Here is a 10,613-nt window from a genome sequence, read left to right as displayed (position 1 = left end):
CAGCCTGCGGCCCATCCCAATGGTTTTTTTCCAATGGTTTTCTTATTCTGCCTTTTAGTGCCGCGGTTGCCGGCAATCCCACGCCAACGTTGTTTCTTTTTTCTTCGTGAACCTCGCATCTCTCTCCGCCAGTGTTGCTGCCGCCAGCAACCGCCGTCGTCGACAGTCATATCTCACATCCCGATCTATTCTCGTTCTTTTCGTTGTTAATTCGACATGTTCCATCGATTGTGTTTGAGAAATTGCTCGAAGGTTTTCATTGTTACCCGTGATGCTTAAGCCTAATATAATCTCGGCTGATTAGTTCTTTTTTCTAGAATAAAAATTGCATTTTGGTTTATATGGTCTTTATCCGTAAAATTATTGTCCATCGTGAAAATGTTTACTCCAAAAAACTCTTCACAGTTCAAATTAGTACTACAACTATTTTGTTCAAGTTTTGGTTTCCATGTCATCATGTACAGTTTTTGATCCGTATATTGTGCTAAAATATTTCTTGTTAGTTCTCGGAGCTGTGAGACGTGGTTTTGCAAAAAGTGACCAGACTTGGGCCAAAAGAACACCGCAGCTGGACGAAACACGGGGTTCACTTGGACATGAACATGTTAGACTTGAGCCAAATCCGATCAGTCCGACATTGAATGTTAATGCGTGGTAGGCCAACCTGGGCAAGAGACGATGCTATACGAAAGCCTAACCTGCGTGTACTAAAAGAAATAGGTGAACCTGGGCGGGACGATGCCGAGACCGATGGCATTGATAATCAGACCCCTAAATCACGAGCTTGACTCGAGTTTTCGCTTCTTTTCCCACTTCACACCTTGTTTCCCATCCCCAGCCCAAACCATCTATGTGGCGACGGTTCTCTCGCTGGCCATGTCCTTCTCCCTCTAGTGCCGCCGCTGACAATAACCACGGGCCAACGTCGTTCCTTTTCCCTCCATGACCCTCGCATCTCTCTCTGTCGCATCTCTCTCTCTCTCTCTCCCCGCTAGTGTTGCTGCCGCAAGCAACCGCCGTTGTCGGCAGTCATCTCTCTCAGCATGTCCATCCCTCTCAGCGTGTGGGGCGCCAACAAGTACAGGAGCAGGTAGAAGGCGCCGCTGACAAATGCCATTTGTGGTCTCAGAGTCTTCCCTGATCCCCTCGGTTCTGACCTCTCCCCGTTCCTCCAACTTGGTGACCAGGGTGCCAAATATTTATGGATGTGTCCATATTTCAAGTGCCTGATTTTTTAAGCAAAAAGTTTCTTCTTAGTCGATAGTATCAGAGCCACTCTCTTCTCTTTTCTTATGAATCTTAAAGAACAATGTAGATCCAATGGCTGAACAATCAACTTATCCCTAACTAAAGTGGTGTGACTTAGATATAGCAAACGTGAATATCTATTTTTAAGTATGTAAGTATGTAGATGTTTTTGGAAGCAAAAAATATATAACTATATATTTACTCTTATAAAGAACTAATTTGATAATCCACCTCAACGTGTTTTATCATTCCGTAAAACATTAGATTATTAGAAAGATATATATCATTAAGATTATTACTCATTTAATAGTCTATACTTATATGCAATGTGACATTGTACTTGCATGTGTTCAGATAGTATAACCTGCTTCCGAGCATTTCCAATATCAAAGTGGATCCCAAAAAACAAAAGAAAATTCACCCATACAAATATTGAATGTAAAAAAGCAAAACATTACATAATAATGAGATAAATGCACGGCTGGTATATCAACTTGGCACGGATGTGTAGATTGGTCATTGTACATGAAAACTGCTAAAAATAAGTGTTACAACTTGGCACGTTTGAGCACCCGCGGTCAAAAATACGTACAACTGGTCCAAAGAATGATGTGGCATGCCTATGTGGACTAAGTGTACCAAGTCAGGCCATTAAATCTTGCAAATAGCCCCCCTCCTTCTTTTATGCTCTCACCATCGACCCCATAATTCTGAATTTTCTTGTACACATGCACATGTGCACCAAGTTAATATACTGACGGTGCATTTACCTCTATAATAATTATTAAAAAATATAAATTAAACACATTAGAATGCATTTTTGCAATCATAAAATAAACATTGAATGTTATATGGCTGATACACGAATTCGCCCAACCTCATCGTATTTTTGTGCTCCGCCCTTGGCCCTTACCAAAGCAAGAAGAAATCATCCGAAACCCTGAGCCAGTCCAGTGCAGGGGAGGAGGGCGATGGCGGCTACAAGAGACAAGCGGGGAAGGTGCCAAGGGAAGTAAGTTATGGCGACCCACCTGCCGGAGAGGTGCCGGGACGCTAGCATAGAAGAGGAACAAGCCCAACATCAGGGGCGAGGGGGAATTCAGAAGTTGAGATAGGGTTTGCTTGTGCAACCACTCTATCCGGGACCTAAATCATACCCGAACCCACACCCGTTACCTTGCCCTTGAACCCACCCACGAAGTTACCCGTGGGTCTTCATCCATGCCAGAACCCAACCCGACCGGGCACCCATCGGGCAAGGAAGCCACGCCCATCCCCTCTATCTCCTAGGCGCGGCCCTGGCCGGTCTCCGGTTCGGTTTCCCCATCTCCTCCTCTGCACCTTGGATGGGATTATAAACAAAAAGAGTAAAATTCGGAGAAGATGGCAGATCTATGGCTATGCATGGTGAATTGTTAGAAGAAGTTGCCACCTAGGGACATAGCAGAGAGACTGTGAGAGAGATGATGGCCGAGTGGAGAATGGGAGATGGGAAAGAAACCTTTCTTCTGTCAGCCTGACAATGGCCAACAAATAGGTCAAGTTGATGAATCATCGAATCATGTTCTACTCGACAAATTTTGCGCTTAGTCTTTATTTATTTATTTTACAGCAGGGTTCGTCCGCTAACCTTATTGTATCAAAGGGTCCGCATGTTGTATAATAAAAATAATATGTACTCAATTAATTTATTAAAACCATCGGTTATACCCATGGGCGTAAACCTCGACCCATACCCTACCCATTAGGGTCGGGTACCCGCAGGCGAGATTGCCACCTTTAACCACTACTCTCTCTATCCTAAATTGTTGTCAAAATATTACATGTATGTAGACACTTTTTAAGAATAAATACATATATATTTGGGCAAATTTGACACAAGAATTTAGGATCAGATGGAGTAGATTATTTAGGCTCAACACCTCTCCACACGCTTGTCCGTCCATGTGGGGACCGGACGGTCGGAAGTTTTGCTCTTACTGATAGATAACAGAGTGTTTTCCCAGTTGTACGGCGTCCAATCCTTTGAAATTCTTTGAATCAAAATAGGCATTCTGAAGTTGCTGAATGCTGAAGTGGCAATTCAAATAGTCGTCATTCGGTGAATGGACAAAGGTCAAAGGATGACTGCCTAATCCTGTATTCGGCACTCAGTGTACACATGGACAGACACTGAGCTGCAATTTTATTTCCACCAGGAGAATGCTGCCTGTGTTGTACATAATCTCAAACTTTATGCAATACGGAATACAACTTACCGAAATTCCACACAACATTACAACAATGTTCCAATTATCACAACATCTGAAAGAAGCACTACAAAGATATTGTTCCTTGTATGCATCTTTCTTTGTCGCTAAAACCGTATGCTGAAACCCTTCTCAGTTTTTGTAAAATTCATGCTACCAAACTCGTCAATGTCTGAATCCGAATTGCCATCTTTATAATTACCCCATTCTTCAGCAGAGCTGTCATCATCGTCACCCTTTGATGTCGGGACTTGTAATCCCTGAATAGGAACAGGCAAGGGTTCTTCCGTGAAGTATAGATCATTCAGCAAGTCAGAAGCACTGGCCCTCCTTGCTGGGTCATAACAGAGTAGCCGCTTTATCATGCCAACCTCAGAAGCAGATCTGTTAGGCAGGCATGCTTCAAGGCCCACAGGCTTCTCAACCTTGTTAAAGAAAATCTTGTTGTAATCGGGTAGATTTGAGCAGCCTGGAAAGGATTCTTCTGTGATATTCCCCAGGACGCCAATGATTCTACCAATCTGATCAATATCAGACTGGCCTGGGAATATAGGCTCTAAATTAAGAAGCTCGGCCAAAATACATCCTAGTGACCACAGGTCGATCTCTTGACCATAATTGGTTGACCCGTATAAAAGCTCAGGAGCTCTAAACCAACGTGTACCAACACAAGAAGTTAAGGCACCAGACTCTTCAGCCCCCATGTCTTCTGCATCATATGAATAGGAGGCTCTGAATGGATCATCGTCGATGTCCGCTGTGCTGCAAGTGGCAAGACAGGAGGTGTTTCCATCCTGAAGGCTCAATCTGTCAGCATCTCCCTGTGTGAACTTGGCACGGAGTTGATCGATCTCATGTAGGTAGTCCGCTGCAGTGAGACTCTCTGGCTCCTGAGCAGCAGGAATTTCCAGTTCATGAGATGGCTGTTCCTGAAGTATCCTGGCCTGGGAAGGATCACATAGATAACAGAAGAACTTTGTGAAAATCCAACCAACTGATACAAACAATTGAACGCGATACAGAGGTGTAGTTGTTCAGATATATTCAAAACGATCAAGTATATCACAGATCACATGTATGATTTATGTGCTCCTTCCTAAGGAATGACTGTCTGCCTTGGGCAGAGGGTTGTTACTGGTGTAATAGAATAATTTATCTGACATGTAAAGCTTTGTAGTTAAAATTGTGCACATAAACAAGTACGAAACTTCGGAACCTTCTATAATGCTATTATGTACTTCCTCCGTCCAACAAAGAATGTCTCAACTTTGACTAAATTTGAATGCATCTATACACTAAGTCATGTCTAGATACATCCAAATTTTGACAAATTTGAGAATCTTTTGTTGGACGGAGGGAGTATATGGAAACCTTTATTAACACAGAGACTAAACTCTACTGAAATGGAAATGTTAACATGAGAATAATTGATGAAAACTTGATGTCAAGCCTTGAATTAAAATAATACTCCCTCCGATCCATATTAATTGTCTCAAATTTGCCCAAATATAGATGTATCTATGTCTAAAAAGTGTCTAGATACATGTAATATTTCGACAATTAATATGGATCGGAGTGAGTATTTGCATATAAACGATGGGTGCCATTCATGTAGTTAAACAATCCGTGAATTTGATGCAAGTTACTTTGATCATGCAAATGCTGAACTGCTGAAAATGGAGATGGTAGCCTATAAGAAAATGTCACCAACTCCCAACACTACACAGCAAATTTCAAACATACACTTCCATATGAAAATCCAGCGGTCCTTACAAAATAAAGAACATTTTAGATTATGCTGCATTTCATTAAATGCCTGGAGCAATGCGCACGTGAATTATTTACTATTCCAGAAGGAAGCAAGATGGTCTCCTCTGAAGGCCAAGCCCCTCGATATATGATTTCCTTTCAAGCCTGAGCTATCTACAGTGTACATATATGCCTCAGCATAACAAGTTATCAACAGATAAAACTGCAACATATGATTGTAGAAGAAAATATGGCTTCAGTCTCCAGTTTATCTCCAAAACTTACAACACTATAATACCAGTACACTGTAGCCACTGCGGATCACTCTCATCACTGACATAATGCATGATGAAATCACGAGCAATCTCTACTTTTCATATCATAGTGAGGGCTTGGTTGTTCATTAAGACAAATTATTGCACCAACACACATGAGGATTCTGATTCAATTCGATTTCTTTGAACAGAAACTCCCCCCACCCTTCTATTACAGGGCGTAAAATTTTTGCTTACCTCCTGTTTTTCAGCACTAATTACCAGCGGCGACCGTATCTTCTGTTAGAGGCAAGCAAGGCCTCATGGCGGGCGGGATTTAATAGAACGTGAGATTATGAGGGGCAATACCATCTATGACTGGCGATTCTCTTCATGTGTTGGTGTTTGCGGAAAAACTTAAACTCTATCTAAAAGGGAATGGAGGGAGTACAATACTTGACAAATATAAATACCGAACCATATATATCTTATAAAGGATATATGTAATTTAGGAAAATTCACCAACCATGATACCCCTAATACCTTAAAGGCAAGAGCACAACATACATTAACCACAATGCTAATCAGCACTTTTAATTTATTTATTTTCTCCATTACTAGCCTGAAGTTAATTACAAGGATATTTTAATTCCACCTTGGAGCAAAAGTTCACAAGGTAGATGTAGTTGGGAGGTCTATTTAGCAGCAATCAATTTCTGAAACTTTCAGACCAATAGTTAAAAGCTCTAGATGTATATGGTCTTTCCATAATCAAATAATTCCACACATCTCCAATGCAGGAACACCTATGTGGATGCTTAAAGAAAGAGAACAATTCAAGCGCCCGCATAAGTGTCAGGACCTCCAATGCAAACAACTATTTTAGAGCGCTTAGACAACTATAAAGCACTAAGAATTCACTTAAGCATCAGACTCTAAGTTTAGCATCGAAGACAGCCTTTGGGTTGGGAATAAATCCCGTACAGGCTAAACACCTGGAATCTTGACCATAACGTCCAGGTTTATGTGCCCCTACTGGATGCAATCAAATGGCAGCTGATATGACCATGTCTACTTTCATCCCGTACAGGCTAAACACCTGGAATCTCGACCATAGCGTCCAGCTTTAAGTGCCCCTAATGGATGCAATCAAATGGCAGCGGATATGCCCATGTCTACTTTCAATAGAATTAATTGTGTCGCTATTTCAGAAACTTTGACGCAGGTCGACAGCTTGAAAATAAGAGGTGTCTATGTGCCAAAATGTATTACGTTCAGCTGTGAAGATGATGAGACCAAGGAAAAGCTAGTTGGTGCTACTGTCAAACATTTATAACGTCTTTGGCGATTTCAGGTAAGGAGAAGAGGAGTTTACAGCTCGTTTGGTTGGAGGGAATTAGAGATAGGCAATGGGAGTTAAGGGGTACATGACGTCAAAATCATTTGTTTGGTTGGAGGGATTTGAGAGGCCAACTCTCACCATTTTAATAACAGGGGGAGAGGTGGGAATTGAGAGGGAATTGTTTCGTAGAGATTATCTCAACTGTTCATCATAACTTATGTTATCCTCTCCAAATGAATTCCCCGTGAACTCCGTCAAAGCAAACACGGAAATAGAATTTCCTCGTTAATTCCCACGTATATTTCTTATCCCATACCAAACAACAGATTGATACTATCCCCCCCCCCCCCCCTACCTGATATTGCCAAACATGCTCTTAGAGGGAGTTGTAGGAGACTAGACATGGGAAATTGATTTTTAGTATCAATCGTTTGTTTGGTATGTGATGGCAAATACACGCGGAAACCAAGGAGCAAAGTCTATTCCCGTGATTCACGGGGAGTTATCTTAGGGGGGAACATAAGTTATGATGAACGGCTGGGATCATCTGTAGTCAACAATTCCCTCAAAATTCCAAACTCTCTCCCTATTATTAAAATTGTGGGACTTGATCTCTCAACTCCCGTGCCCAATCTCTGTTAAACTCCCACTCCCACCAACCAAACAAATGATTTAATACCGCACACCTATCTAACTTCCATTCCCTCTCACTAATTCCCCCTAACCAAACATGTTGGTGGAGGATTTGCATGGAATGCATGCTGCACTTCCTAGTGTGCACCAACAGGACGTGAGCAAAGATCAGACCCAACCAATTTTCTGTACTGATCGACTTGATCCCAAGGAAAGTATCTCATGCTAGATACAAGAATGAAGTCTCAACGGGTGGGATTGGTTTATGCTGTAATCCTAGCAGGTTTGGATGAAGGATGTAGAGAGAACAAAGCAAACTTTCTACTTTTATTCCTGCCACGCGAGGAAATTTCAGGGATATTTCATCTGGAGCTTCGATCATGCACTGTGCAGTTTGGGATGGGGCCCTCAAAGAAGATGGTGCACTACCAATCAAAGTTGGTTTGGTAATAGTATATTTAGGATTCAGTATCCGCCGGGATGTAAAAAGTAGGATAGATTAGAGTCTTGGTCGCTTTATCTTTATTTTTCTTGCCACTCAAGTTAAACAGGAGTTGTCTAGCTAATACTATAAAGCTGATCCCATGCGCCAAATGGAAATTTAGGTTATGATTTTAATAATAAACACAATGTGTTTTTACAGTAGGTACTTTTATCGATTTTTTGGAGAAGCAGTCTAAAAATCGTTGAGTTTTGAAAACCTCTGTTCTGCGTGTAGTTTTCTCTACTTTGTGTATAAGATTACTCATGAATCTATTCGATTCACCACGTCTTCCTCTGTCTGATAGAAGAGTTGCCGTGTTCTTGCTGCGTTTGCAAACATCATTGCAAACCTGCAGCTATCGAGTGGTGCTGAAGGTGGAGTGCTGTAAAAGATTGGACCACAAAAGGAGATCGAATTTTGCCTTCAGGATTTCAGTCCACATCGGCAGCTCTATAACTTAAAGTGTAAACAATGCTGCATATATTTCATTATTGATTTGTATCACGTATGTATGTCCATGATAAAAAAAACTACGGAGTACATAAAATGAAATGACGTTCAGATTGAACAAAATTAACCCAATAAAAGTTGCAATCAATAAATACAGCAGGTTTTCACTTATGCCTCACCATTAGATAACAATCCCACACCCACTGCAGGTGAAGTAAAGACTAGTGAATTACGGGATTGTGATGTTTCAATACCAACTTCTACTCATTTGTGCGACCATCAAGGAAAGACTATATGTGTGCGCCCATGACTAATCACCCACTTTCAACATATTGCTAGAGAAGATCCTACAACCAATTACCCAGAAATTAAAATCATTCATCGGATTGAGAAGAACGTTTTGAAGATTTTTAACCTGGCCAAAATCGGCGATCTTGAGCACCCCGTCCTCGGAGATGAGCAGGTTTCCGGGCTTGAGGTCGCGGTGTACGACGCCGGCGCGGTGGCAGGCCGCGACGCCTTGGATCACCTGCAACATCCATCGCTTGAGCTGTCCGGCAGGGACGCCGCCCGCGCGCCTTCCGTCGCGGACGACGGCAGCGAGGTCGAGCGGGAGCCACTCGAGGACGAGGACGTCGTCGTCATGGTCGCCGCCGGGAAAGTGGTCGAGGAGGGCGACCACGTGGGGGGAGGAGTCGGAGGCGACGGCGAGGAGGGCGTCGACCTCGCGCTGGGCACTGAGAGCGTCGTGGACCTCCTTGAGGGCGACGGCAGCGCCATCGGAGCGGCGACGGCCGCGGTAGACGTCGGCGTAGGCGCCGGAGCCAGCGCGCCCGAGGACCTCATAGCGGGAGGTGACGTCGGGGCGGCCGTGGATGCTCCAGCTCCCGCCGCCGCCGCCGCCGCCGCCGATCGCCATCGGGATGCGTACCAAGCTAGAGAAGGAGCGCGCAGGCCGACTGGGCTTTTGCTAGGTTGGGCTTTCATACAAGGAATGGACGCAGCTGCGCTTTTTACTTCGTCCGGGCGCACGCTCGTTTTCGCCGCACGATCGGGCGAGTTGAGCCTATCCGTCCGATCTCGATTTTCAGGTGTGTTTATTCCCCTGACCGCCCCCACATGTCGGCCACCAGAGTAGGCGTTGTGTGAATCTCAATGGTCGCGCTGGTTGTCTCTGTACCTGGGCAAACACCGGGCTGGGCCGGGTTCGGGCCGGGCTTCATAAAAGCCTGACGGCCAAACCTGAAGCCTGAGCCCGGCCCGAAACACCGAAAATATGCCATTTACGCATTAAATAATTATTTTCGGAAATAAATAAATGATTTTTTATACCTATTTTTTCTAAAAAATACCCGTTTTTAGTCACTTCGGGCTTTTTTCGGGCTTTCGGGCCGGGCTTGGGACTGAAAAGGGAGGCCCGAGCCCGGCCCGGGACGTCAGGCTTCGGGCCGGGCCGGGCCACCCATGCCTAGGTATAGTTGTCTCCCTCCTCTCTCCCTCCAATCTCTCCCCCTCTAGCAAGTTTTACAATGGTTCTCGTATTCTCCCATCCCATCTCCTTGGTGCTTATCAGCGAGTCCCAGTTGATTCGACGGGTGGTTGTATAAGGGTTTGTTGGAGCATGGCTCTCCAGGCGAGCAACGGTGATTTCATGTTGTCGTTGAGCGTTAGAAGGGAGGGTTTGGCTAATCGTCACAATTGCTATAGCTCTCCACCGGCGAGATAAACGAGAGCATGGTTAGTTGTGTGCCTCTCCATCTCTCTGCGAGCTTGATCCCTCTCTCTTCCATTTGCTCTCACTGCTCCAGAATACCCCTCCAGTAGCGGTCAAAAAATGGGGTTGGTGGCGGTGATCACGCCCGCCACCAACTCTGCGTCACTGGAGGTTTTAGCATTGGTGGCGGGTAAAATATCCGCCACTGCTGCACCGAGATCACCAATGGCGGGTAAAAAACCCGCCACCGAAGACCTACAAACCGCCACTTTAAATCCCTCCGGCACCACCCGAAAAGTGCGTGGAGTACATCAGTGGCGGGCAAGTTACCCGCCACTAGACATTTCTAGTGGTGGTCTTCTGCCACTAGTGGCGGTGGTTTATAACCGCCACTGGTACTATTTTTTTCCGAAAAAAAATAAATGAATTATTTATAAAAATAAATATTCCTGTAGCACAGAAATAGCAGGAATACATCGCAGCACAGATA

At 44.1% G+C, this 10,613-nt stretch overlaps 1 protein-coding gene across 1 annotated transcript; it reads right to left on the bottom strand.

The window, feature by feature from the left end:
• Positions 1–3,410: 3,410 nt before the first annotated feature.
• On the bottom strand, positions 3,411–9,387 carry LOC100839799 (cyclin-dependent kinase F-1). The gene is made up of 2 exons (XM_003563774.4): positions 8,825–9,387; positions 3,411–4,441 (listed from the first exon to the last, which is right to left on the bottom strand). The coding sequence occupies exons 1-2, from the start codon at positions 9,326–9,328 to the stop codon at positions 3,605–3,607; spliced, it is 1,341 nt and encodes a 446-aa protein (XP_003563822.1). The 5' UTR covers positions 9,329–9,387; the 3' UTR covers positions 3,411–3,604.
• Positions 9,388–10,613: the final 1,226 nt, after the last annotated feature.

Source organism: Brachypodium distachyon, chromosome 1 (assembly GCF_000005505.3).
Source record: "Brachypodium distachyon strain Bd21 chromosome 1, Brachypodium_distachyon_v3.0, whole genome shotgun sequence".
Classification (NCBI taxonomy): Eukaryota; Viridiplantae; Streptophyta; class Magnoliopsida; order Poales; family Poaceae; genus Brachypodium; species Brachypodium distachyon.
This window is presented reverse-complemented; position numbering and strand designations above follow the sequence as displayed.